The 25,967-nt window shown below is 38.1% G+C and overlaps 3 protein-coding genes across 3 annotated transcripts; 1 reads left to right on the forward strand and 2 right to left on the reverse strand.

The window, feature by feature from the left end:
• The first annotated feature begins 2,520 nt into the window (after positions 1-2,520).
• Positions 2,521-8,960, forward strand: LOC111074240. The gene is made up of 5 exons (XM_022366965.2): positions 2,521-3,803; positions 3,868-4,019; positions 4,094-4,307; positions 5,165-7,164; positions 7,814-8,960. Exons 1-5 carry the CDS (start codon positions 2,597-2,599, stop codon positions 8,942-8,944), a joined length of 4,704 nt encoding a protein of 1,567 aa, XP_022222657.2. The 5' UTR covers positions 2,521-2,596; the 3' UTR covers positions 8,945-8,960.
• A 14,469-nt stretch (positions 8,961-23,429) lies between these two features.
• On the reverse strand, positions 23,430-24,241 carry LOC111074221 (ataxin-8). The gene is made up of 2 exons (XM_022366941.2): positions 24,149-24,241; positions 23,430-24,091 (listed from the first exon to the last, which is right to left on the reverse strand). Exons 1-2 carry the CDS (start codon positions 24,158-24,160, stop codon positions 23,753-23,755), a joined length of 351 nt encoding a protein of 116 aa, XP_022222633.2. The 5' UTR covers positions 24,161-24,241; the 3' UTR covers positions 23,430-23,752.
• LOC111074222 (heterogeneous nuclear ribonucleoprotein A1-like) lies at positions 24,226-25,170 on the reverse strand. The gene is made up of 2 exons (XM_022366942.2): positions 25,069-25,170; positions 24,226-25,003 (listed from the first exon to the last, which is right to left on the reverse strand). The coding sequence occupies exons 1-2, from the start codon at positions 25,078-25,080 to the stop codon at positions 24,677-24,679; spliced, it is 339 nt and encodes a 112-aa protein (XP_022222634.1). The 5' UTR covers positions 25,081-25,170; the 3' UTR covers positions 24,226-24,676.
• Between the last annotated feature and the right edge of the window lie 797 nt (positions 25,171-25,967).

Genomic DNA, 25,967 nt, shown 5'->3' on the forward strand with positions numbered 1-25,967 from the left:
AAAAATATATATACGTAAAGACTGTCATTTTTCTGGTAATTATGAGCCTTGTACTTGGCGCGGGGTGGGGTTCTATGACATTCCAAAAATATATATATGTAAAACTCTGTCATTTTTCTGGTAATTATGTGCCTTGTACTTGGCGCGGGGTGGGGTGTGGGGTCTATGACATTTTAATTAAAGCCAAAACCAAAAACCGTAGACAGACTGTGCAGACACAAAAAAAAAGATGGCACAAAGTAAAAGCACGCCGCCGCCGAATTCCACTTCAAATTATTATCATCACAGGCAGACCACAAAGAGGCAGACCACAAAATAAAAATAAAAATATATAGAGAACAAAAAGTAAGGAATAAAGAAAGCAAAAGTTTTTGGGTGACAATACTGACGCACTTTTATGTGAAAAGTCTCGCCAGCGTCAGCACCCCACCCACATTGTTATCTATGTCTTAAGTGTAAGATGCTCTGCTCTGCCTTAGAGATGGTACAAAGAAAACTATACCTAGAGTTTTGACTTAACCATGGGGCACTTTTTAGCCATCTCTAGAGTGATGTTCGTATGTGGGTTTTTGCTTTTGCTTAAAGTATGATTGCAAGTGTGAAAATATATATGCTAAACGTGCCCCCCACCACCACCACCACCACCATTAACCACCAACGTGTGTGTGTGTGTGTGTACGTCCCTTCCCAAGCGGTTGGTTGGCCGTTGCGCTTCATGCGTTTTTGTTTTATGACGCGACGACGTGCTCGGAAAATGAAAAGCACTTGACGCGCGGCCAAAGTGCTGAACTTGGTGGTCCTCTGCTCTCGGCTCCCCATCCGGACAGACCGTTCATCAGGTTCCCCCCCAGTCACCCCCCTCCACACATGCTAAATCGTAAAATGCTTCATTCTTTTGTGTATTTTTTTGCTCTTGTTTTTTTTTGCTTTACTGTTAAAGTTTTTTTTTACACTTTATTTAAAGGGGTATATTTAATAGATCGAGCGTTTTGGGGGATTAGTTAAGTATTTAAGAAAATTATTTTATATTTTAAGATTTTTTTCTGACGAATTTTAATTCGTAATAAAATGAATTATAAATAAATAATAAATAAATAAAATAAATAATATAATAAAATAAGTTATAATTAAATATAATAATATAAATAAATTATAATCTAAATAAATAATTAATGAAATAAATTATAAATAAATAATTAATAAAATAAATTATAAATAAATAATTATTAAAATAAATTTTAAATAAATAATTAATAAAATAAATTATAAATAATACAAAAAATAAATAAACAATAATTAATAAAATAAATTATAAAAAAATAATTTATAAAATAAATTATAACTAAATAATTAATAAAATAAATTCCAAATAAATAATTAATTTTATTTATTTTTATAACATAAAATTGCGAAACCAAAATTTGAAAAATGCAGCAACATAGAGAAGCAAAATATCTACCAGATTGCTGAATTTGGTTACGATCGAAGCAGTATCATAATCAGAATTAACAAAAATAAGGTAGATTTAGGCTATCTGAACACTTGGACACTATTTCGCACACTATTAATGCTAGGTAGACCCACCCATTGCCCGGAAAGAGTATTCCCTGAACAGTCGAAAAGACAAACACACACATCTTTATTTTGCTTTTGCTTTTTTTTTTTTTTTCTACTCATTCCTCTCTGTTTTTTATGCGACGTGCGCTCTGGCCTGTAAATGGTTTGTCGCCTTTGGCCTGCTCTTACTCCTCGTACAGCCATTCCATTCTCATTTGTTCGAACAATTTAAGAAATTGTCGCCTCCCCTATCACCCATCCATAGAAATGCAGAGCAGAAAGAGAAAGAACTATGCCATGCCATGCGATGCCATGCCATGTGTAAAGTTTATAGTAAATAAAGTATGATTGTCTATTGTCGAATGCTGTCGTTGTCTTTTGGTGGTTTATAAAAATTCAACACTCAATTTGCCTGCCTTTGCTCCCTCCCTGTGCGCCGTGCGCTGTTGTGCTCTCTTTGAGTTAATTTCATTTGATTTATATGGATTTTGTAAATGGAAATGGAAATGGTAGTTGGGAGCTTGCAGCTCTGCTTAAGCCTTGTACTTGTACTGTATCGCACTCCCGTTGATGATTGTGGCTGTTGGTTATCTGTCCTGCTGGATGTTGTTCTGTGGTCAATAAATTACCAGCTGTGCCGGGCTTTTGTTCCCTTTTTGCACTCGTATTTGAAGTGCACTTTTATGCTTTTTGCATACACAATTTGCAATTAATTTACAACAATTATGTAGGCAGACAGACAGAACAAACACAAAAAGAAAAAAAAATACAAAAAATAACGAGAAAATTCAACAAGAAAAACGAAAATATTCTGCGGTTAAATGTCATGTGTTGCCTGTCAACCGCACAGTTTTGGCTGCTGCAATTAACCAAAGAAAGGATGAGATTTTTGCCCCTGTCACACCTGAGCACCGCTTCCCCAATGCCCTTGCCCTACGCGTCAAATGAGTCAACAAACAAAAAATATATATATGAAAAACAAATGTTTACACAAATATGGAGCACAAAATATTGATATATTTTGAAAGAAGTTTGTATTATGCAAATGTTCATGTTCCTCATGATGACATCGATATCGATAATGTGGCACACGGATCATTGTAGGAGTGACCAAAATGAGGAAAGCCAGTGGAACCATATGGAACCCTATAGGTATGGAACGATATGGAACGTAGAGGAGGAAAACATTGAACCAGAATCGACACAAAACTCCATGCATATGTTGGATAGTGAGACGATGAATCCATTCCAGCGAATGCACGAAAAATATCGCAAGTTTTTGAATTGGGAAAACGAAGTACAAAAATATACATTCTACAATGAGGATCAACGCATCAAAAGACTTTGGGATCCTGCCTACAATGAAAGCCTGGACTATCGGGAAAACCTAAATGCATCATCCAGTAGGGGGAAAAGGGAAGAAGGAACCGATGAAGGAACAGATAAAGGAAAAGATAAGGGAACAGACAAAGGAAAAGATAAGGGAAAAGTTGAGGGAAAAGATGAAGGAAAAGATAAAGGAAAAGGTAACGGAACAGATGAAGGAACTGATAAAGGAAAAGATAAAGGCAAAGATAAAGGAAAAGATAAGGGCAAAGATAAAAGCAAGGATAAAGGAAAAGATAAAGGCAAAGACAAAGACAAAGGAAAAGATAATGGCAAAGATAAGGGAGAAGAAAGGAAAAGGTATCCCCTAAAGCCTCACATAGAATACAATCGTCGTCCGTTGTATGGCAAAGTCTATGACATAATCGTCACGTTGCCCACACTGGGCACTGAGACATTTGTATTGAACTTGACTGTCAATACGGATGACTATCTGATAGATGAGGTGATCACTGTGCCCAAAGGCAAGCCAAATCCCTGGAAATACACCACCAAATTGCCAAGCATATTGCAAAAGTATGACATTCGAGTGGGCCGATTGCCGTACAAAAATTGCTACTTCTATCGCACGCATGCCAGCTACTTCAATTCGCGTGCGCGTTTCGTGTACATTCAGATATCGTCGCTGAAGGATCGCAGCAAATTGTTGGCACGCAAGGCCAGGCGTGACCTTACCATATTGATGCCCAAATCGATGAGCTGTGATCCGCTGCTGAGTCTGCCCTTCTGCCAGGATCCCAATTTTCCAGTCGATGTTTCACCACGCAGTCACTTGCAGTTCTTTGCCGAGCTGGGTGACGATTGCAAGCGCTTTGAATACGATCATGTGGATTGGAATTTTTACGATATGAGCGAGAGAAGTAATTATATATATATATATATATTTTTTTTTTTTATATATTTATTTTCATGCCCAACACCTAGAACTAATTGGTCATGCGGGTGTCAGCAGGGGTCTGGTGCTCAAGATACAACCGTATACGGTCAGGTTCAGATATAATGTGGGTGGTACGGGACGTTTTCTATTTCTTTTGCGCGCCAATGCAATTATCAATGGCGTCAATTGTGTGGCAAGGGTAAGTAGTATTTACGTAAAACAAAATACCCAAGTCACAGCGGATGAACTGAACTGAACTGAACTGCATTCCAGTGTTATGTACGCATGATACCACTTCAGGTGGAACCAAAAATCCAGGGTAACATTTATCGACGGGTCAATGGAGCGAAGGAGATTGTGCTGGATGGCAGTCGAAGCAGAGACAGATCGAGGCCACGGTCCGAAGATCATGCTAGGATACTTTATTGGGGCTGTTACAGTGCAGATGATCGCAAAAATAAATACTGCACTCCAAAAATGAGTACTAGTGAGTACGTTATGAACAACAACAACAACAATAAACTAAGCACCCAGAAGCACAATAATCAATCATTATACCCGTACTCAAAAAAGAGTTAAGGGGTATATTGTATTTGTGGTAAAAGTGGATGTGTGCAACGCAGAGAAGGAAACGTTTCTGACCCCATAAAATATATATATTCTTGATCAGCATCAATTGCCGAGTCGATATAGCCATGTCTGTCTGTCCGTCTGTCCGTCTGTCCGTCCGTCCGTCTTGATGAGCGCCTGGATCTCAGAGACTATAAGAGCTGGAGAAACCAAATTTGGTTTCCAGACTCATGTGATATCACACTGCTACAAGTGTGCACCCCGCCCCCTTCCGCTCACACAAAGGACGAACATCTGTGGCAGGCACAATTTTAAAGATACGATAAAACTAAAAACGCATTATCGTAGAGAATGACCATATCTACCAGATTGCCGAATCTAAATCAGATCGGATTATAATTATAGCCAGAATGAAAAAATTAATTTTCAGTTGCTTCCCCCCGCCACCTCCGACCAAAGATCCGCTACTCATTCTCTTTCTCGCTCGCACACTCTGCCTCGTTATGAACGCGAAAGCCCTCTAGCGGAGGAGATGTAGAATATAAATGGTACAGCTATAATCTACATGTTACATATATAATAATATTTGTAGTTGTAGATTTAAATAATGAATGTATCAAAAAATTTTAATATGTAAATTTTTTTTGTAAAATTCTAAAAAATCATAAGCTCAAATATGTATATACTGACTGAGTACGGGTATAAGTAGAGTCGCGTCCCCAGAAGCGACTCACCCGTTCCTTCTCGTTTAAAATTTTTAAATGTATTCCACAGAGGTAATAATCAAAATACCACCAAATGGATTTAAAGCGGGCAAATTCTATAACATCAGTTTGTCATTATTTTCGCGCATGGATCACCTTGTGAATGCCACCGAATATCAAATGCTGGAAGTTGTCAAGGAGAAAACAATAACGCCACATATACGTTGCCGTAGAAATTGCTATATGAATGCCTATGCACCCATCGATAGCATTCACTTGATGGGTGAATGCTTGGATTGTAGAGCAAAGATTCGCAGCTACTCATGGTATGTGAATACGCCAGGGAAGGCGCATGCGCTGGTATCGAAATTTTCGCATCTCGTTCATCGACACACCGATTCGGCGATGCATGTACGACTGGAGATCATACTCACGGATGGTACCTCGGGTGAGGCGCACCTAGAATTTAAGCGTAACGATGGCCCACAGGATGGTGAATGCATAATATGGCCCAAAAAGGGTTTGGAGGCGTATACAAACTTTTATCTGGGCTGCAACGATTTCAAAACGAAATATCCACCCTTACAGTATAGGTATACAGTTAAATTGGGTGTTATCGACTCGAATGTACCCTACAGTCTATTCAAAACGACACTGCCGGCCACCAAAAAACTATATATATCTATATGCGATTACCTTGACATGTGCGTGGATTCAACACTCAATGTCGATGTGTCTAGAACCGATCAAATAGGGGAAATAGACGTGAACAATACGCTACCACATCTGTTCGAAATAGAGGCCTACATCAGTCCGATGGCGTATTTTCTGAGGCATGGCAGATGGAACAAGGCCTATGTCATGGCACTGGTGGCTGTACAGCGGATCAATACAGCCATCGAGGGCAGAGCGATCTACAGATATCTGAACGCTGAGGATATCATAACGGGCACACAGCTCGAACAGCTCTCAGTGTTGGCCGCACAAATTGTGAAACGTTTGTCGCCCATGGACTATCGTGGTGCCGCACTGGTTACGGGCATATTCACGCGCATGAGCCTGGCATTCGAGGAGATAATCGAGCAGCTGGAATGGCTACATCGGGCAGCGTACAATTCGCTGACCGATCAGCACATGTACTTCTTGTACTACATGGCCATGCGAACGGAGAAGCATGCACCGCCACAGTGCAAGACATACGATGACACTTGCAACATGGGACAGAATGTGGGGATGGAGCGTAAACTTGTTATGGATGTGGATCCGATCACCCTGCTGCGCATCAATTGGTGGCTAAAGGTCACCTGGTATCTGTACAAGTGCATCTATTATCTGGGTGTGCTCGGCACCCGTAGACACCATGCCTACGATGAGGCGCTGACCGTGCTCCAGGGTGGCATTGCCTATCAGATGAATGTAACGGAGGTAACAGAACCCCTTGTCGAATTGACCGTAAACACAATCGATCAAATACACGAGGTGGAGATATCTCCGGGACTGCTTGAGGAACTGAGCATAATGCTGGATGGTGACACCATACTCTTTCAGATCATATCGCAGCAGAATATTCACAACATATACTGGTGGTATCCGGAGCCATTGCCCTCGGAGACGAACGTACTCGTTGTGCATGCCTACAGTCCGGAAAAGAATTATCCGATGGGTGTGCGGCATCCGCTTAAAAATCCGTTGGTCTATTACATGAACATATCCGACTTCAGTTCGAATCCAGAGTTTGTCAAATGGATGGCCAATAGCACAATTCTGAGTGCCTCGCACATACACTACTATACGATACCCTTGAGATCGAAAAGTGTGCTGGCTGTGCGCATCGTACAAGTCTCAGATCCCATTTGTATTTCGATGACTTTGAATGCGAAGCCCGAATTGCACGAAATCAAGCGGAAGTCTTGTCGCATCACACCTGAAATGGGGGGTAAACGCATTTGGATGACAAACAATTGCCCAGACACTAGCATTGCCTATGTGGGTGTACTCAGTCAAGATAATGAGCTCCAGGACGATCATACACATTATGAGACAAGGAAGGGTCAAGGTCCTAGCCTAAAGGTAGGAATAGGGTCGAATCCAACTACAACTTTTAATACAATTGAGATTTTCGATACTAACATAATTTTTTCGATAAAAAAGAATTTTTTTTTTTCAGATTTTGCATAATTTTCAAATTGTTTTTTTTTTCAACTTTTTTTAACATTAACATTTTTAACATTAATTTTAATTCATTGGTTTTATTTATGTAAGATGTCCAATATTTATTTGTCCGATAATTTTTTTTTTTTACTTAATTTGTTAAATTTATTTTTATTCTAGATATATTTTATTTAAGGTAATACTTTTGTTTGTATTCAATTATTTTTAATTATTTAATTAATATTATCATTATTAAACATTTTCTTAATTTTTGACATTAATTTTAATTTATTTAAATTGCTTTTATATTTGTAAGAATTATTTGTCCGATCATTTTTGTTTTTACCTAATTTGCTAAGTTAATTTTTATTCTACATATATTTTCTTTAAGTTAATACTTTTGTTTGTACTCAACTATATTTAATTATTAAATTTGTAATTTTTTTATAATTTGACCTTTTTTTATACCTTTTTTTTGTTCTTTTTTACTAATCCTAACTAAATTATACGTTTACAATAACGATAACTAACATCTATATTTTTTCTTCCTCATCCACACATCGTGCAGCATATTGTTAAGAAATGTTTGAATTACTCGATTCTGCTCGAGTCTTATCAATGTAACTTTTGGTCGAATCGCTCGTTGAATCCCGGTTGGAGCGCAAAATATTGCAGCACAAAACTGGACAATGAGAATGGTATGTTTGTGAAATGCACCTGCGATATCCTGGGACCGCTAGCCTCGCGCATATTTCCCGTTGCCGCCGAACGATACATTACGGTGATGGTGCTGCCCATACTGGAAACCAATTGGTATATGTTTGCCATGTTCCTGATGCTGTTCCTACTGCTGATGTTTGTACTCTTCACATATATTGGTCGGATGTCCGCCCATCAGCATCGGCATGTGCAGGAGTGTAGGCACAAGCATGTGCGATTCAAGGAGGATATGACATTCGATTCGGATAAGGATATGCTGGTGCTGGTGAAGACTGGCGGCCAGGAGTTCGCTGGTACCACATCCAATATCAAATTCTACTTCAAAACGGCAAAAGGCAAACAGGTGTCGTACATCATATCACAGGATCCGGGCCGTCCGCGTCTCTTACGGAATAGCATCAATAAAATCACACTGCCTGGCGGTGCCGTTGAAATACCCACCCGATTGGCCTTTGGCATTGAGCGAAATGGACGGTATCCGCGCTGGTATTGCCGGACAGTGACCATTATCGATTTGAATACAGATATGGAGCAATTGTTTATCGTCGAAAGATGGATCGAGGAGGGGTACACGCCCTTCATACGATCACCCTACTTCACACGATCCGCCAGTGAGAAGCCGGTGCTGTCGTGGCAGCGACGTTTCCGCAACAGTTTCGAGCAGCGTTTCCTCAATTGGTTTCTAGTCAGCCCCATGACTGGGCCCTGGCTTAGCCGCAATACCCTCTATGCGATGACACGCTTTGAACGGTCCTGCGTTTGGATTTGTAATGTCAGTCTAACGATACTATTGGTCAGCCTCTACTTTGGCCCCTCACCGCTTGAGGCGGTATCTGAGGAGACACTCGCCGAGGAGAAGAGAACTTCCCTTAAATTGGGTGAAGTATTGGCCCTTGGTGTATATTCGGCGATTATTGGCATCGCAGTGCTTTTTTTCTTTGAATTTGTGATCATGCGTTTACTCTGGCATCGTGAATGATGTGGAAAATGTTAAAGAAAATTGGAAATGAAAATGAAAAATGTCACATTTTTTTTTTTTGCGTCCCTCTGTGTTGCTGCGTCTACGGCTAATGGATTTTTCCACGAGCTAATTACCATTACTTAAGCCAGCAGCCGGACCAGCCACACACACACACACACACACACATACAGAAAAAATGTAAGAAAAATTACATTAAAAATTATTGCTCGTTTTTTTTCTTTTTGTTTAAAAAAAAACTATGCTTATGGTATTTTAATTATTATTTTTTTTGGTTCGTTTTTTTTTTTGTTCCTTTTTGGCTTAGGTGTGGTATGCAAATGGAATTTCATAGTCACACCATTAACACCTTTTTTTCTGTGCACCCGCTTCGCCTTCTGCTTCTTGTGGTCCTCTGTGTTCCTTGTTCCGGGTTTTTGTTTTTTTTTTTTTTTTTGGTGTGTCCCTTTTTCTTTTGCGCATATTTTATGTGACGTTAAAAATAAAAATGCATTTAATTAAATGCCACACCAAATGCGCGCGAAAAACGTTTTCAACGTGTGATATTTTATGCCAGAAGTCGGAGGGGGTTTCCATATATTTTTTTTGTTTTTTGGCCATTCCATTCTGTCCAGCTGTTTTGTTCGCTTGGGTTTCTTATTGTCGCACTGGGGGGACAGCACCGAAAAATGCACTTTTCATAACGTGTTTTCTGCGTCGACATTATAAATGGGTTACCAAAAAAAAAAAAAAAAAAAAAACAGGTGCTGGCGTGGAGGTGTTTTTTGGGGGGTGCTGCTTGCTAGGTACGAAATTACATTTAAAGTGCAAGTAGCAGACAATGGGTTATAGTTTAAATATATGTCTAAACGGAAGCTGAGATCTTTTTCTGTTATGTGCTGATCCTTCGAGGAATCTTCCTAGAATTTTCCCAGCATAAACTGAAACTTTTCTTCTTGACACTCGTCAGTGAAAATTGCTTGCAAATTCTGTGTCGTTGCTTGCATTTCAATGCATTTCCATCATCCACTCCCATATGCAGCAGGCGGCCTTGAGGCAACAAACCACAACGATGACATACCAGGCACCAGAGTCCGTCCTCCCCGACAACGACTCAATCTGTAACCAGTTCCGATTTTTGCTTACTTTGTAGTTAGGCATAGATTTGCAGCTTTTTCAGCTTGGCCTCACTCCTCACCCACCCATTTTTTTTTTTTTTTTGTCTATTGTGTCGTTGCAACGGAAATTGTACTGGAGGGCAGGACCATCACACATCCTCTCTTTCACTCTGCATAGACGGAGGCCCAAGCAGAGACGAAGCTGAATTTGTCATATTGTAGTTGTTTGGGCAACGTATTCTCGTTTTTATACAGGGTATTTGCTGGGGTTTGGAGGTGTAATCGATGCGTGAATGCGTTTGTAACATGACAGGTTCGGTTTTATTTAACTTCAAGCTGCACGTTAGCTGGAAAATTTCTCTTGAAATGATCGTGTCAGCCTGAAGGTTGGGCTCAATTTTCTCCTTTGCAAGGCATCGCAATGCTGAGATCTAAAGGTTTGTTTAAATTTTCATGTGATCAAGCAGCGCGTTGGCTTAAACATGAAGCTTTGGTTCAAGCAGTTCGTTTTCAAATAAGCAGTAAAAGAAGAATCATCAAGCAGTACACGCAGTCATAAAGCAGTGCTGCAAGCAGCTTAAGCAGTTCGTTGCTGAAACCTAAAGTTTTTGGCTTATTCTCCCTTTCAAAAGCAGCGAGCAATTAATTAATTTAATAATTAATTAATTCCCAAGAGATTTCCTCTTAAAAATTCCCTCTAAAATTGTATTCATTTTCGTTTAGCGGGTATCCAATAGTTCAAATATCTTTGATAAGATTTTTGGTGTTTTTTTTTTTTTTTGCTGTTGCTTGTTTATGCGTTTTCCTTACCCCCAGCCGACAAAATTGTAGCCGACAGTTTTTGGCATAGTTCGCCACGGGGCCCTTTTGTGGGCGGGTGCAGAGAGAGACAGGGAGAACGCCCACATTTTTGGCCACTGTTTGCATACGTGCCCGATGTGAAATTGCCTGGGCGCACTCCTCAAATCATTGGCTGTTCCGGTTGGGGTTCCCCTACCCTGCTCACCAGCTCACAATCCGTACTCCGTTCGTGTTTGGCAAATTTTTGTGCTTTGGCGGTAGCAATGGCAGTGGCAGTGGCAGGCAGCAGCGCAACATGTAAGTGACACAATCGAAATGGAAAAGGACATGGAACATGGCAACAATAACGATGGGGTGGGTGGGAGGTGCAACAACAAATAACTTGCAACTTGTGTTTGCAAGTATGAGAGGATGTGTGTGGCGCCACAACCAGCCCACCTTTGCGGAAATTGAAGTGTGAAATCTGTGAGTGGATTAGTTATCCTGAGAATTGTTGCTGTTTGACAAATTTTCTGCACTGATTTGTGTGATCCGTACACCCCCCTCGAGCCCCACTCTTACCGTCGGATTATGCCACAAAAGTAGAGCGTTGCGAGATTTGCGCACGAAAAGTGGAACGGGAGTGAAAATGTTGCATGAAAACTTTTGGTTTGCATTGCCCAACTCTCTGGAGGGGGATGCAGGATGCTGTAAATACAAGTGTATGCCACAGTCTGGTACTTCCTTTCATGCCACATTCCCCACCGTCCCCCTCCCTGCCACTGTGGGCTGTTTGCCTTGGAACGTAGCGACGCGACGCGACGCGACACTGCGGTGTGGCAGTGGCAGTGGCACATAGGCAAATGCAAGTCCAAAAAACCACCAGGTAAATGTTTCAAATTGAGTGACTGTCGGATGAGCTTTCCAGCGTAGAAGAATTTGCCAGTGAATATTTGTCAGCTTAACCCAAAGAGATTTAGCATAGCTAATGATGAATAATGTTGGAATATTTCATAGATTAAAGCCTTTATTTTATGGGAAAACTCAGAGATACATTTTTCTAGTATTTTCTAAACTTTTCCTTAGATTTTTCTCAGCTAAAACCAAACATATTTAAGTGTATAGCTAAAGACGATTATAATATATAATAATAATAACATATAATAATAATAATATATAATAATAAAAAAATATAATAATATATTTCATAGATTTAAGCCCTTATTTTATGGAAAATTCAGAGATATATTTTTTTACTATTTCTTGTAAATTTTTTATAGATCCTAGATCGTGCCACAGCCCATGGCAGCCCATAGGCTATGCTCTACACTCGCCTCTAAGCACGACTGCTCATGTGGAACGTCGTTCTAGTCGTCTGTGGTATTCTGGGTGCTTCCCTTGTGGGCCGCCACGGCGCATTGCACATTGCGCCGTTTGCTGCAGTTGCAGTTTCATATGAAATTTGCAAGAATTTGTTGTGTGTAGGCCACTTTACCCGGGCACTCTCTCGTCTATCTCTTTAGCAAAAATATTTATTTACAGCATTTAATTTTGTTCAACAAATTGCCATTCAGGGGAAATGAGAACTTTAAGACAAACAAATTTGGGGCACAAAATGTTGTAGCCGAAGATGAAAGCAAAACCATCAAGAGGAAGCCTGTCTGCATTACATGGGGCGTGGTAGGGGGGGGCGTATGCGTAATTTCGGCTGCAGCAGTAAAAATCCTCAGCTGCAGATGTTTCGAAGCACGAAATTAATTACAGAAAAATACGCACACACACACACAGAAAACAAGACCAACAAACAAAACAAGGCAGCGTTGGAATAATAATAATAAGTAACAAAAATAAACTTTACACGAAGAAAAGCGAAACAGAGACGCTGAGACGACGAAGACTCAGACTCAGACTCAGATTCAGACTGAGGGAAAATTCAGCAGCAGAAATACTGAAGGAGAAGAAGAACAAGAAGAAGAAGAAGATGAAAAAACGCAGAGAGCCATAAACAAGCATATGCTGAGGCAAAAGGCATATAAAAATAAATCCAAAGAAAAAGCAAGTAAAGAAAACTTTTTCTTTTTTGGGATATTATCTGAGATGCACACATATGTACATATGTGTGAGAGTGTGGTGTGTGTGTGTGTGTGTATTTATGTATCTTATTAGACCCGTCATCAACGGTTTTTCTGCTTAACTTTTTGGCATCAGAAATGCCTTGTCTGCCAATCATTTCGATGCCAGATGGCAGAAGCGTTACCTTATCCCAGAAGGACACGCTGAAACCTGCAACCGTATAAAGAGTATTTACGCTGCGTTTCGGCCACTGCTTGCTCTGCACTTTTCTACACATTTATTTGATTGCTATTGTTTTGGCTGTGCATCTTGGACCCTGCCTTTCAGTTGGATCCTCTCTCTCTCTCTCGCTTTGCCGGCCAAAAGGCGAAAGCGGAAGGCCAAGTAAAACATGAAATAAAGGCAGCATCTCAGGCAGCAATTAGTGTTAAATAAAGAAATCATAAAGTGTAAATAGAATTTTTCAAGCGCAAATGAAATGCAAGCAAGCAAGCAGGTCAGCCTCAGAGCCTCAGAGCCTTGGCCAGAGAAGAGAAAACAGTCTAGAAACGAGACCCCATTATTTATGGCTGTCATTGTTTTGTGTGGCCTTTAAAGAGCGCCCAACAGCTGGCAATCACTTTGAAAAGCATTTGGCTAAATAAATTAGATGATATAAATAGATGAAAGTGTCAATTAATCAGAATAAATGTCAGGCCATGAAATAGGATAACAATTTTGTAGTGACATTTTAAGCAGATTGTCTAGAGTTTATTGTTGCATTTTATTCGAGATTTTCCGGTATTTAAGACGCAGATAACACATCAAGCTATTTATTATAAAAGCTTAAATGATGACTAAAAATACGACTTGCTTGCTTCTTAATTTCAGAATTGATTCGTCCTTCGCTAAAGGAGGGATAGAAGCAAACGTTAAACTTGTGGCTAGACAAAACACCTATCAAGAAGGTAAAGACAATTAAGAATTATTGTTAATTATTAATACAATATACAAAAAAAAAACAATTAATGAAATAAATGCTATTAAAAAGGTAAGACAATTAATAATCTTTGTAAATTATTTAAACTATATACATAAAAATATTAACATAAAATAAAATAAAATAATTTAATAATAACAAAAAAAATAATAATAATAATAAGAAAATATTAATAATAATAATAATAAAATTAAAATAAAATAAAAGCTATAGGCTCACAAAAGACTTAAACTCAATAAACATAGAAAACAATTTTTTGTAAATCGACTGAAAATCTATAGCTTTAGACAAAACATTGATACCTATAGAGAAAACATTGACAAATATTAGGAATATATAAAAAATATATAAAAATCAATTAATATCAAGGCAATAAATGAATAACGACCTAAAAACACATTAAGGCTTGCTAAAACCTCAAAAGCATTTCTGCACTTATTATAAAAAATATTAAAAAATCCTTTTTCCTTTAAATTTGCTGCTGCCAAAAGGGCTCGCTCATGTCTTCATTCCATTAAATTTACTTCAAATCTTAAATAAATCACACAAATCGAAAGACAATGCCTTGTAATAAATATAAACCAAAAAGCATGTCCCCATGCAGAAACCTAAATGAATTTATGACTTCAATTCACCAAAAAAAAAAAACCCAGAAAAAAAACAAGCAAAAGCTCAATAAACTATAAACGAACGTTGCTTTCCATTCAGGATTGCATGCATAAAACCATCAGCAAAAGCCACAGAGAACACCAAAAAAAAAAGAAGGAAAATATATATACTATATATACATATATGTATGTATGTATGTATGTATGTATGTACGTATGTAAGGTAAGAGTTTGTCTCTTGGCTTTTACTTTGAAGAGAGTGAACGGTGGGGGGTGGGGTGGTTAGCGTGGTGGTGGTACAATATTCCTGGTGGGAATCACGTAACGAAGTGCATTGTTAAAATATAATAAAATTGCAATTTTGCGTTCATGTTGCAATGTGGCGTCATATCCTTTTTCCTTTAATTTTTCACGAATTTCGCCATTTCGTAGTTCCGCAAAAACTGAGAACTATCCACCCCATCCCGGCAGCACTTCACCGCCACCACCACCACCCCCCAAAACAGGAACATTTTCTGCGCTTTTCTATGCACACTCCATAGATTTTAATGCAATTTTCTCCGATGGTAGAGGAATCCAAGGGTTTCTCTATATATATATATATTTATACGGGGTATTCCCTGAGCATAGAGGGGTATATTGTATTTTTGTATGGGTTTGTTACGGAAGAGCCTTTTTCATACAAATGGAAAAAATCTGTGGGATGCAACAATAGAGACCAGAAGTAGATAAACGTGAAATGTCAGTTCGTGGAATAAATTAAAACAAATAAATAAATAAAATAATATTACCTTTATTTATTTTTATTATGATTATGATTATTATAAATGAAGAGAAATTATTTGTGATAGAGTATTTCATATAGCATTTATCACGTGCTATATACATGCATAATATATATATATATATAATATATATAGAAATTATTTGTGATAGAGTATTTCATATAGAAGATAGAAATAAATAAAATAAAATAATATTACATTTATTTATTTTTATTATGATTATGATTATTATAAATGAAGAGAAATTATTTGTGATAGAGTATCACAAATAAAACAAATAAATAAATAAAATAATATTACGTTTATTTATTTTTATTATGATTATGATTATTATAAATGAAGAGAAATTATTTGTGATAGAGTATTTCATATAGCATTTATCTACGTGCTATATACATGCATAATATATATATATATATATATATATATAGAAATTATTTGTGATAGAGTATTTCATATAGAAGATAGAAATAAATAAAATAAAATAATATTACATTTATTTATTTTTATTATGATTATGATTATTATAAATGAAGAGAAATTATTTGTGATAGAGTATCACAAATAAAACAAATAAATAAATAAAATAATATTACGTTTATTTATTTTTATTATGATTATGATTATTATAAATGAAGAGAAATTATTATTATTTTTCCTATTAGTGGAAATTTTTCAGTTCTTGCTGGATTTATAACAACAATTTTATGCTGGAATTTCTTAGCACATAGAACTATTATTATTTATTATTTAAATTATAGGGTATGCCACAGGTTTAATCCTAACTCTAAATATTTATTACTTGTTTTTATTTTCACTGTTGTCATTGTCGCAGCTGCCAAAGTCTTTGTTCTTTCGCTGCAAGTGGGCGAGGGCGAGTAGTGTCCGCAGCGTCCGAGCATCGAGCCGTGAGCCGTGAGCCCCGGGACTCCGCACGGGGTACGACTTTGAGTACGGGTGTGCCCGGGGTCCATCCGCCTTTCCTGGCTTCGGTTAAGTTTAGTTGCCATTGCCGCTTGCCGTTTGCTGCTGCTGCTGCTTCTGCTGCTGCTGTTGTTGGCTGTTTGGACAGCGTATCCGCTGGCAAGTTTCTCCTCCCGCTCCCTCTTCCTTCCTCTCTCTCCCACCAGGCTTTCTGGCCATATTTCTGCACTCAATTGTCCTTCAGTGCATTTTGTGGTCGTCTCTACCATTCAACATTTCTGTTTGTCTCTCTCTCTCTCTGTTGCTCACTCTCCTTCTAGCAAACTCTCTCTTTTGCTCTTTCTATCTGTATTGTCCTCTGTGCTAGTTGTAAAATATAATGCCTTTGTTTGTTCGCGCAATAAAAAATGATTACTTTAATTTCCGTGCCACATAAAAAAGGCACGTCTAACATGAGAAATCGCTGTCATTCGCTCTCCCTCTCTTTCTCTCTCTCTCTCTCTCTCTTCTCTCGCTGCTTTTGCTGGCTGCATCGTTGACCATAGACCTTTGCAAATGGGAAATGCATTAGTGGTTTTTTTTTGTTTGCTTTTGCCACGGAAGTCCTTGAAGGAACCCACAACCTACTGTAATTGATAGCAGAGTTAAGGCAGCATTGTAGAAGGGTTCGTTTCTGCATACCAAAAAAATTGCCTTACTTTTCCTTCATTGTTTTATTTTTCCTTGCTGCATTTGAGGCTATTTCCACAGATCCCATATGATCCCAAATCTGCCTAAAAAGCCCCACAGCTGTGGGTCTATTCTAATGTCTATTTTTTCCATTTCCTTGCCATTATATTTTTACTTCAACAAATGCACTAAAATATGCCTAACGCCTGCCTGCTGACTTCTTTTGTTTTTTTCTGCCGCTCCCCAACCCCCCGTTTATTTGTTATCTTGGCCAACCTTTTTTCTCTCTCTCTCTCTCTGTCTCGCTCTCTGTTTTGTGTCAAACCGCATTGGGCCACAAAACAGAAGTCAGAGCCGCGTGTCTCTTTGGTTCTTTGGGTGCTTGGGTCCTGGGGTCCTTGGGCGCTGCTAAGCGAAAACTTTATGCACCAAATTGTTTTCACCTGCTGTACCCCAAAAAATATTTATAACACCTAGCCCACATTTCCACATTTCTACCTTTTTTTTCTTTGTTTTTTATTTGTATAATCCTTTCGGTTATGGGTGCTGGCCAGGACCAGGAACAGCACCAGGACCAAGTAACTTTTGCGGATGACAGAAAGCAGCATTGGAATTTGCGAGCCCATGGAGCACATGGATTAAGTGAAAGACACAAAAAGAGATGGCAGTGGGAGAGAGAGAGACAGAGAGAGAGAATCAGTGAGAATCCCAAATGCGAATGCGAATTTCAGCCATGACCAGACCAGAGCCCAGCCCAGCCACCCACGCACAGTGGGCCACACACAACCACAGCGCTACTGGGCCGATCTCCTTTTGTTTTTATGGCCTCCTGCTCGCGCATCTTTTTTACTTTGCATAATGTTTATTGAAGCAATTTTTACGATACACCGAGGGGTCACCCGCTCCTAATGGCCGACGCACTTGTTGTTGTGCCCCGCTAGCCGCTGGCTACTTGACGAAAATGAACGGGAGCACTCCCCAACCATTCAGATCCTGATGGTGAGAATTTTTGAATGGCCCCTCATTAAACGACCAGAAATTATATATTAAATTTTAGCAAAAAGAAAAACCAAAACCAGGAAACCAGCAAACCAAAGAGCAAGCAAAAGAAAAGAGAGAGAGAGAGAGCGAGAGGGAGAATGTTTTTGCTGCATAAAAAAGTTGTAAATATTTTTATGCCTGCATTAATATGCAACGCCAGCGCCACAACCACTGTAGCGGGGTGGGAGATGGAGCTGGTGTGGGTGGAGGCTGCCGCTGCCGCTGCTGTCGCTGCTAATACCACCGCTAATAAAATCTTACTGCGGCAGTGCCCCCTCCCGCTCCACCGTCGACCAGTCTCTGGCACTGCCAACGATTCAGCATCAGCCTTCTCTCCTTCAGAGAGCCATGAAGCACAGCTGTGTGCAGTCATTTTTACTGCAGGCCCGGGCAACAGAATGGGCAATGGCATAGAATAGGCAGGGGGTAGGGGGTAGGGGCAGGGGTTTTCTCCAGCTCCAACTCTCACTGCCACACTTGTTCTCTGTTGGTTGGGGCGTGGCCAGCATCCAGTTGAAAGGCAAAAGGCCAAAAGTGTTTGAAGTGCTTAAACTTTGTTAGCACTGAACTAGTTCCAAAAACACAATGAACTAACCAGCCGAAATTAAGTGGAACGCCAATTTTCAGCATTCATTTTCAAAGAATATTTTTATGAAATAAAAAAAAAAATTGTTATTTTTTACTCTAACAAAAATTATTCCAATATTATTAATTAATTAATTTATTTCTATTTATTTATTAATTTTATTTATTTATATTTTAAGCTAGCAAACCTTTTTATTTATATTTATTCATATTTTGAGCTAAACAAAATTATTCCAATATTGTTATTTAATTTATTTATTTATGTTTATTTAATTATTTTTTAAGCTAACAAAAATTATTCCAATATTATTAATTCATTTTATTTTTTATTTATTTATATTTTAAGCTAACAAATATTATTCCAATATTAATATTTAATTTATTTGCTTATATTTATTTATTTTATTTATTTATATTTTAAGCTAACAAAAATCAATCCAATATTATTATTTAATTTATTTATTTATATTTTATATACATTTTATATATATTTAAATATATATACCGTATATTTATTATTTTAATTTAATTTTTTTCTTTAAGGCAATTACTAAAGCTGCAAGTATTTTTTCTCAGTGTACCAGTCTCCTCCCATGGGGCTATTCCATTTGTTGCGATCGACTTTGGGCTACGGTTTCTCTTATCAGCGACAATTTTGCTTGCTCTTTTTGCTCTTTAATCTTTTGTTGCCCGCTGTCTGTGATTACTGTACCAATGTTAATTGTTTTCTTGACTACTTCCCATATATTATTATTGAGTTTTTTGTAACAAAAATAATTTCTTGCACAATTCAACAGATTGACCTCCATTAAAGCACTATGTTCAAAATGTATTTCATTCGTATTGCTGATGGTTTCTGATGGTTTGATGATGTACAAATATGTATTTGCCACTTCCTGAAAATCACTTCCTGTCTACTGCCGCTTGTCATGTGTGTTCATGTGAGGAAATATGAGAGGAAAACAACAATCATACAATGCTTTACGCTTTATTATAATATTCGCCTGTTCCCAAGACAGTTGTTGCTCCCGCTCCTCCTCTGTCTCTCTGGATGCTACTCCTTCTGAATATATGACAGCTCCAGAGGCTGTCCGTCTCTGTCTGTCTGTCTGCCTGAAGGTCTGACTGAAGGATTGTATTTAGCTTTGTGTGTGTTTTTGCTGCTGCTGCTGCTACTGCTGTCTGTTGCTACTCTCTCGGTCTGTCAGTTGGCTTTTGTTTTGGTAATTATTCGAGATTTTGTTTGCATTTCATGCATAAATAAATCAACAAAAATTACGATTCAAAACTATACATAAATGCCAAGTCATACATCTAGCGAGCAGTGCAAAGAGAGCAGAGGAGGGTGAGGGAGAGCGAGACTCAATGAAGTTGGGCACTAAAATGCAGGCTGCCTATCATTAGTACTCCTCTCTTTCTCTTTCTCTCTTTCTCTCTCTTGCTCCTCCTTCACTCTAATTTAATCACAAACAAAAATTCTCTATTGCCCAACCAAAAAAAAAATATTTATATGCAAAACAGTGGAAAAAAAATTACCATGGCTAACAACTTTTTTGGGGGGGCCGCGTGCGCGAGTCCTTTATGTAAATTGCGGCCAAATTAGTGAAGGAAAAACCTCTAAAAAAAAAAAATGGAAAGGAAAGCCAAGACGAAAATCCAACGTACAGGTAGAACGAAAAAGAAAGCGCAAACACTCAGAGAAGGTTACCAAAGTTAGGAGCGGTTTTTGCTTCACTTAACCCCCGAGGGCAAGTGTCTGTCATAAAGATCCATTAGATGGCAGAACGACCAACCAAAAAAAAAAAGCGGTTAAGCGACAACATCAGAGGCCACATCATCTTTTAATTTGTATTCAAATTGAATGGCCAAAAATACTTGACCTGCGGTAGAAATGTTATAAGTAGATGGCAGAAATCAAGTATGGCCACTGGCATTATTTTTTAATGCTTAAAAATATATACATATACATATATAAGAACAATCTTTGGCCGTTGATATGCAATGGTTGCACCATTAAGGGACTCAAGCCGAGGACTGTTACGCGCTCATTCCAGGCAGCGACGCAGCCCAAACGACCGAGGGGCGCTGCAGCATGACGCGCGACGCGTTTAAACGAACAGATCGCGTATATGCAGAACTAATAATCGAAGAAAATTGTAACTAAACACAACTAAAAGAGCTAAACATGCATTTAAAATCACCAAAAAAAATAATACTAATTACGGGAAAGTTATTTTAGTGTAAGTGATTTAAGAAGAGTAAAGCGAATTAGTATTGGTTTAATATGGTAGAAGATATTATAATCGAAGCATTAGACCCTTAACGCTTCACGCAAGGAATAATTAATGGAAACATTTATTTTGTCATGATTTTTCTCAAAAATATTTCAGTTTTTTTGGTGGTATAATTTCTATAGGTTTTTAATAATTTTTGTAAGCATAAACTATATTTGGTAGCAGTACAAAAAAGTGTTCTGGGTATCAACTTGACACCATTAACTCGTTGCTAATTTTGTACAAATTTTCTATTCCTACCCATTAAGTATACTTTTATAAAACCAAAAGACATTTTCCTATTTCCCCACTGGAAATCAATGCAATTTATGATCAAAGAGACTCCAGAACCCAGATCTCTGCCATAAACTCGTTGACACACACACAGACACATATTGTTTTGTTGTTTCGCCCACTTGAAGCGAAACTCATTAAGGGTTTTCCACATTTAATTCCCTAATCCATAACATAAAATGCTTGCTAAACTCCAAGGCTCTCAGTGCTCTGTGCGTTCAATTTTAGCTTCGTTGCCTCAATCCTGGCCACAATCGTTTGTCTGGTAATCCCCGTAGCACGCTTTTCTTATGGTACCCCGAAAAACCCTTAGCCTGAGAGACTGCTTGCCATATCTGTCCTCCGACGACTGTCATCAACGGTTGTCGTCGTCAAAAGGGTCGTGGCCCCTCGCTCGCCTCCCACCCAGCCGCGTGGAGCCAACAATTAACAATTAAAACCCCAAAGCGCACAACTCAATTTTGCAATACGCACAGAGACAACAGTGAACCAGAGATGGGAGATGGCAGATAGACAACTGCAATGGCAATGGCAATTTCATATATAGTATTCCCCTTCATAGATGGCTGCCAGAGAGCCAAAAACAATGGACAGAGAGAGGACCCCAAGCCGCCCCTGAAGTGTGGCAAGTTCTTCGCTTCTCTCTCTCTGTCTGTGTGGCACTTACAACTAAAAACTTGTTACGTATTTAATTGCAATTAAAAAGTTGTTTTGTAGTTACGAGGTGTTGTTGTTGTTATTGTTGCCACCGCAATGGCTATGGCGGGGTCTTCTCTTCGCTTCGCTTCGAAATTGTCTCCAATAACAAAACCCAAAAACCAAAAGCCAAGCAAATGAAGGAGGACGCCCACCCCCGCAGCTCCACACACACACACACAAAGATGAAGTCATCAGGAAAATGCGTGGAAAAGAAGCCAAAAGGGTTTTTAGCCGCTTAATGAGTTTGGTGGGTGGCGGGATAAACCGAAAACCCATTTCCCCTGCTACACTTTCTCTCTGCTGATTTTAACGATAGCACTCATTGGAGTTTTCTGGCGATTTTTGGCTTAAAAACTTTTCCCATAACAATTGGCCATGGCCATCGTCGCGATTTGGCCAACAAACCTAAACATGGGGCATCTCTCTAAGCAGAAAGTTTACTCTTTACTCTTTGGGTGGTGTCATAAATGGTGATGTTTTCATTTGATTTGGCCTGGGCAAACTGGGAAACCTGCAACTGACTTTGTTGCTTAATTGGAGGCAAGAAGGGTTTTTCCGGACGATTTATACGCATATTGAAAGCAAGGCTAATCCTATTAAAGGGTAACAATTTTTTCCTTCGTAAATTTCTGCCAGAGAAATGTGCTCCAAATGTACTGCTGTTCACTCTGAAGATCATTGAATATTGTTAGTTATTATTACTCTAGATATTACAGATACTTCTGTGTTACTGCAGATTATTTAATAAATAATAAATAAATAGTAAATAAATAATAAATTATTTAATAAATAAATAATAAACTATTTAATAAATAAATAATAAATTATTTAATAAATCAATAAATAAAAAAATATTTAATAAATAATTATGAATGAATTTTAATTTTAATTTAATTAATTAATTTACTTTAATTACTTCTCTAGATATTATAATTAGAGTTATTATTTTTCTGTCAGTACAGAAAGACCTTACAAATTTTAACATGATAATAGATTCTCCAGATATTTTACTAATAATTATTTCTTTATAGGATATTCCATAAATAAAACGCGGCCTTAAACGTTTAAAGATCAGTTGATTGGACAGCCCAAAAGGGAGCATTCACCTGAAAGCGTTAAATGATACAACTGAAGGAATTCTATACCTTTCGGTAATTCGAATGGTAAGCTAGTACAAATCATATAACTAGTTTTAAGCGCTACTGCCTGACAGTCTGTCTGTCTGTCAGTTTACTTTTCTAAGATACGAATACAATTTTAAGAGCATCCAAATTATATTTGCTACTGAATATTTGGCTCACAAAAAGGACTGACTGATTAAGATAAATATAATATATATAATATATATAATATAATATATAATTCATATCTTCTAATAATATATATTAATATATATAATATAATATATAATAAATATCTTCTACTAAGCTTTGATCTGCTTTTTATTTTTCTTAATTTTCTAAGAAAAGCTTAAGGCTTTTTCATGCCTCGAATTAAATTGAGTTAAGTGAGTGCGACGCACTCAATGAACTAAATTGCGAGTGTGTGTGGCGCTTCAATCTTTTCAGCATTCAGTTGTTTGAGGCAGAATAAAATGAACGAGACGGGCGGGCATTGCAGCAGTCAGCACTCTGACTATTCTCTCGTACAAAAACAATTCAAAAAATATTGCTGCCACTCTTGCCAAATCTAGATCGAAATATTTAACCTTTCCAAAATGCCAGAAAAACAAAAAAACTTTCAAGAACATTAAAAAAAAAAAGTACTTGGAAATCTCATTAACAGTCCGCTGTTGGCCTCCACTTGTGGTCAAAATGATTAGGATTCCGACGCTCTCAACTATGTAGTAATACAAAAATTAATCAAACAATTCGCCAGGCAATCTCAAGTCTCAGTCTGCGTCTGCTTTTTACGAGTACATAATAGAATTTTGTGTGGTAATTTTTTTAGAAGTAATTTTAGTTTTTATGTCTACGTTTATGATCATTAGGAATGACTAGCTCAACCAAAAAGATCGAATAGATTCTCCTGCTGCTGCTGCTGTTGTTGCTGTTGTTGCTGTTGACCTCCTCCTCCGCCCTGTTGCTGTTGCTCTTGCTGTTGTCCTTGAAAGAATTCAAGACTACCGCCAAAGGGACCCCTAAGGATGACACCTTGCTCCTGCTGTTGCTCCTGCTGCTGCTGTCCACCACCAAAGCCGCTCTGTTGTTGCTGCTGCTGCTGTTGCTGCTGCTGTTGTTCTCGAGGCTGTTCAAATTGCTCCAGCTCCCGTATAAAGCCACCAAAGGGTCCACCAAACTGAGCCGCTGACAGGGCAAACAAAGCCATAAATACAACCAGCTAAAGGGTATATTAGATTAGGTTTAGTTTGTCTGCGTAAATAGTGCCAGAACTAACCATAAAATTCATTGTGTATTGATTTCCGGCTGGCGATCTTGTACGTTTGAAAAACTTCTATAAACTGCTTGGATTTATTCGAGTTGCTCTGCCATTTATTTGTGTTTTTTTGTGAGACTCAAAACTGGTCTCAGATATGTCTAGCTTAGTGCTTTCATAGGGGGGATTCCTCAGATAGACTTTTTGTTTTTTTTTGTACACAAAATACAGGTTTTTGCTTGGCATCTCTGTCTCTGTCTTTCGCTCTGCTATCTCTATGCTAATCAAATGAAATGTTCATTTATGATCATTAGATTATTTGACACTTGCACGAAATAATTCATGAGTCACTGGCCTCAAGCATAGCGGATTTTTTTTTTGTCTCGAACTTTTTGCAACGTTTTTTTTTTTTTTTTGGTTTTGTTTTTTAGATTTTTTTTATTTTGTTTTTAGTTTAAAAGAGTTGAGTAGAGAGTCCTCTCTAGTCCCTCGCAGAGGAACTTTCAATGGCATAACAACGTCGGGCACAATCGGTGCCCGTTTTAGAATTTAGAATATTCCCTCCTGCTGCTGTTGCTGCTGCTGCTCGCCACCGAATCCACCGCCAAAGCCGCCGAAGCCACCGCCGAAACCGCCCTCCTGCTGCTGCTGTTGCTGCTGCTGCTCGCCGCCGAATCCACCGCCGAAGCCGCCGCCGAAACTAGCCTCCTGCTGTTGCTGCTGCTGCTCGCCGCCGAATCCGCCGCCGAAGCCGCCGCCGAAACCAGCATCCTGCTGCTGCTGTTGCTGCTGCTGCTCACCGCCAAAGCCACCGCCGAATCCTCCGAACTGGGGCAGGCAGGAGGCCACAGCAAACAGAGCCACAAATACGATCACCTATGCGAAACGAATACAATAATCAAACATAATCCTCAGACCAGTCACAGAGTCTAGAAACCTACCAGAAATTTCATTTTGTTTTAAAAGGTTTTTTTGGCTACAAATGTAGTAGACGTTTGAAATAGATCTTTGGTACTGAATCGTTGCCATCGAAATCTTTCTCTATTTATACGATTTGTGCGGAACTTTCGTGGGTTCCAGACGCGTCTGACAAAAACCTAACCCCAAGGCCCCCAGACACTTGTCCAGACGGTTTTCTGGCTTCCCCTCAGAGCAGATCACTGACCAGTCAAACGTTTCTCTTTTATTTTTATTTAAAGCTGGTTTTTTCTTGTCTTTTTTAGTGTCTTTTTTATTGTTTTTATTATTTTTGTTTTTTTTGTTTTATTTTTTGTTGACGTTGCTGAACAGGCGGCGGGTGCGTGGTTTGCTCTATGAATGACTATGAATATTATAGATTTTCAATTTGTATTTAAATCAGTGTTTTTGGGTGTAATCACCTAATTATGTTGGCGGCTGAACTTTTCCACTCTTAATCTAAATATGTCTAGCACTTTTTTTTTGTTATAGATTAAGCTAAGTACACCCATAGAATAGAGTACACCCATAAGTACACCCCCCACTCACATTAAAAGATGTATGCCATTGATTTTCATTCAGGAGCGGTTGTATTACACTTGGAATTTTTTTTACTTACATTTTGATACTAATGTGAAAATATTTTTTTAAAAAATATAATTCATATTTAATTTAAAAATATTTCTTATTAAAAAAAAAATAAAAAAAATATTAAATATTCAAAATTAATTCATATTACATATTCAGATTAAATATGAAATATTAATTTAAATTGAATATGCTTCATATTTAAATGTATTATGTTTCATATTTAATTTAAATATATTTCATACTAAAATTTAATATTTAATTTAAATATATTTCATATTTAAATTAACTATTT

The sequence above is a fragment of the Drosophila obscura genome, unplaced genomic scaffold (genome assembly GCF_018151105.1).
Source record: "Drosophila obscura isolate BZ-5 IFL unplaced genomic scaffold, ASM1815110v1 contig_179, whole genome shotgun sequence".
NCBI lineage: Eukaryota > Metazoa > Arthropoda > Insecta > Diptera > Drosophilidae > Drosophila > Drosophila obscura.